General features: G+C 60.2%; 1 protein-coding gene across 1 annotated transcript; it reads left to right on the plus strand.

Moving 5' to 3' along the window:
• Positions 1 to 871: 871 nt before the first annotated feature.
• NRROS (negative regulator of reactive oxygen species) lies at positions 872 to 2,515 on the plus strand (the record flags this gene model as incomplete). Its single annotated transcript, XM_008947425.1, has 2 exons — positions 872 to 979; positions 1,220 to 2,515. Coding segments are annotated over exons 1-2 (1,404 nt in total), but the record flags the coding sequence as incomplete, so codon positions are not given.
• Between the last annotated feature and the right edge of the window lie 7 nt (positions 2,516 to 2,522).

Consider the following 2,522-nt stretch of genomic DNA (forward strand, 5'->3'; position numbering starts at 1 on the left):
AACAGGCAAGCTGGAGCCCAAGCCCAGTTTTTGAGCGTGGAGAAGACATAGTAGGGTCCTTCTCCTACTGCTGTGCCTGGGTGCAAGGGACTGCTGGAGACCAAAGGCTTGGGAGGGCAGAAGCTGCTGTAGCCCGGGGAAGGGGCTTCCTCTTCATCCCCCCCACATTGACCAACATCACATCGACAAGACGCCAGCTTAACGCTTTGGGTTGTCCCCAAAAAGAAGCCAACAAGGACGTGTGCCCTGCTCCCTCTGCGCCGTGAGGCTCCAGCTCCCTGGGCTGCCCAAAATAACCCTGTTTCTTCAAGCACGGGCAGCTCTGGAAACGCTGCCTGCCCAGCCCTCGCCGAGACCTCGGGGCTCATTTGCCTGAGGTTCAGCTTTTCCCCAGATGCAAATGCTGTCAGCTCTGGTTCCACCCAGTCAGCAAAAGGGCACCTCGCTCTGGAGAGCCTCTGCCTCCCAGGGAGAGGACCTTGGGTCAAGATGGGTGCTGGAGGGGGCTCGGTGGTGGCTGGGTCAGTGTCTCCCAGGGGAGTGTTTGGTCCCAGAGAGCGAGGACACAAGCCCTGGGCTGGGGAGAAGGTTCTTCCTGGGGGTTGCAGTCCAGCAGCAGTGCAGTGGTGATGGTGCCTTTCCCGTGGGCACTGACCCGTGGCTGCCACCTCCTCGTCCCACCTCTGCCCTCCAAGCTCCCCTTGGTGGCTTCTGGGTGCTGCCGGGGGGAGCGCCAGGAGCTCTGCAGGCAGCAGCCACGGGCAGGAGCTGGCCGTGCACAGGGATTGCTGCTGCCCTGGGCTTTCCAGAGGTCTGCAGCTTTTGACCTTCTCACCTCTGTCTCCACCTCGGCAGGAGCGCCACCGCTGAGATGGAGCCCCCGTGCCCTGGACTCCCCCTGCTCCTGGTCCTCCTGGCAGCAGGATGGGGCAGCAAGGCACCCGCAGCCTGGGCGGCATCTCCCGGGGGCTGTGAGCTCGTAAGTCCTCTCTTGCCAACCCTCACCCTCCTGACTGCTTGTTCTGCCCTGCAAAGCCCAGGAGCCTCTGCATCTCCAGACCTTCCCTCTCGCTGTGACTGGCTTAGCTCAAGGGGTGCTGAGGCTCTAACCGTAGGGCCAGCTCCTCCGTTCTCATTCTTCTCCCCAAACTTCTTCCTCCTCGTCTCCCTCCACCTCCTGCCTCTCAGAGTGGGGTTACATGACCACGTTTTGCTTTAGGTGCAGAGCACTGCAAACTGCACTAGGAGATGGCTAAGCTCCGTCCCAGGAACCCTTCGAGGGGACATGGAGGAGCTGTTGCTTGATGACAACACTATCAAGGTTCTGGGGAACACCTCCCTGCTCCCGTACCACCACCTGCGATGTCTCAGCTTGCCCAAGAACTGGCTAGAGCTCATTGAGCCTGGTGCCTTCCTCAGCAGCCGAGGTCTCCACGTGCTCTCCTTGGCAGACAACCTCCTCTTCACCAACTACTCGCTGACAGCAGCTGCTCTTTCTGCTCTGCCAGACTTGAGGATGCTGGATCTCGCTGGAAACCGCCTCACTGAGGACATGGTATCAGCTTTGATCTGGAACCTGTCCTCCTTGGAATCCTTGTCCGTGGCTAGGAACATCATCATGAGGCTGGACTCGTCTGTCTTCACAAACCTGTCGCAGCTCTTGGAGCTGAACCTGGAGAAGAACTACATCTTTGAGATTGACCAAGCTTTTGAAGGACTGCAGAGGCTGCAGAGGCTGAACATAGCTTACAACTACCTCCCGTGCCTCGTGGAGTTTGGCCTGACCCAGCTCAGGGTGCTCAATGTCAGCAACAATGTCATTGAATGGTTTCTGGCTGTGGAAAGCGATGACCTCTTCGAGCTGGAGGTGCTAGACCTGTCCCACAACCACCTCCTCTTCTTTCCTGTGCTGCCCCGGCAAAGCAAGCTGCACTCCTTGCTGCTGAAGGACAACGAGATGAGTTTCTACCAGCGGCTGCCCAACGGCACGTCTCTGGCCGACGTCAAGGTGCAGTTCCTGTTTGTGGATGGCAACTCCACCAACGTCACGACGGTCAGCCTCTGGGACGAAATCTGCCACAGCAACCTCTCCTCCCTGCGCCTCCTGGACATGAGCCAGAACCAGGTCTGGCACCTGCCAGAGGGCTTCCTGGCCCAGATGCCCTCCCTGGCCCACCTGAAGCTCAACCAGAACTGCCTGGAGACGTTTCAGCTGTTGGAGGGAGACTCCTTAGCCGCGTTGGCGGAGCTGGACCTCAGCCAGAACCGTCTGGTGGAGCTGGGGATGGAGATGGGCGCCGGGGACGTCCTGCCCAACCTGCAGCTCTTCAACCTCAGCACCAACAGCCTGCGGGCGCTTCCTCCTGGGGTGTTCACCTCCACCAGGAAAATCACTACCGTGGACCTCAGCCGCAACCGGGTCGACCTCTGTCCCCAGCCGGCTGGCGCGGGCGAGGCAGAGGGTGCCCCCTGCGTGGACATCAGGGGGGTGGAGACCCTGACCCACCTCTCCTTGGCCGGCT

This window comes from Merops nubicus, unplaced genomic scaffold (genome assembly GCF_000691845.1).
Source record: "Merops nubicus isolate BGI_N331 unplaced genomic scaffold, ASM69184v1 scaffold38219, whole genome shotgun sequence".
In the NCBI taxonomy this organism is placed as follows: domain Eukaryota; kingdom Metazoa; phylum Chordata; class Aves; order Coraciiformes; family Meropidae; genus Merops; species Merops nubicus.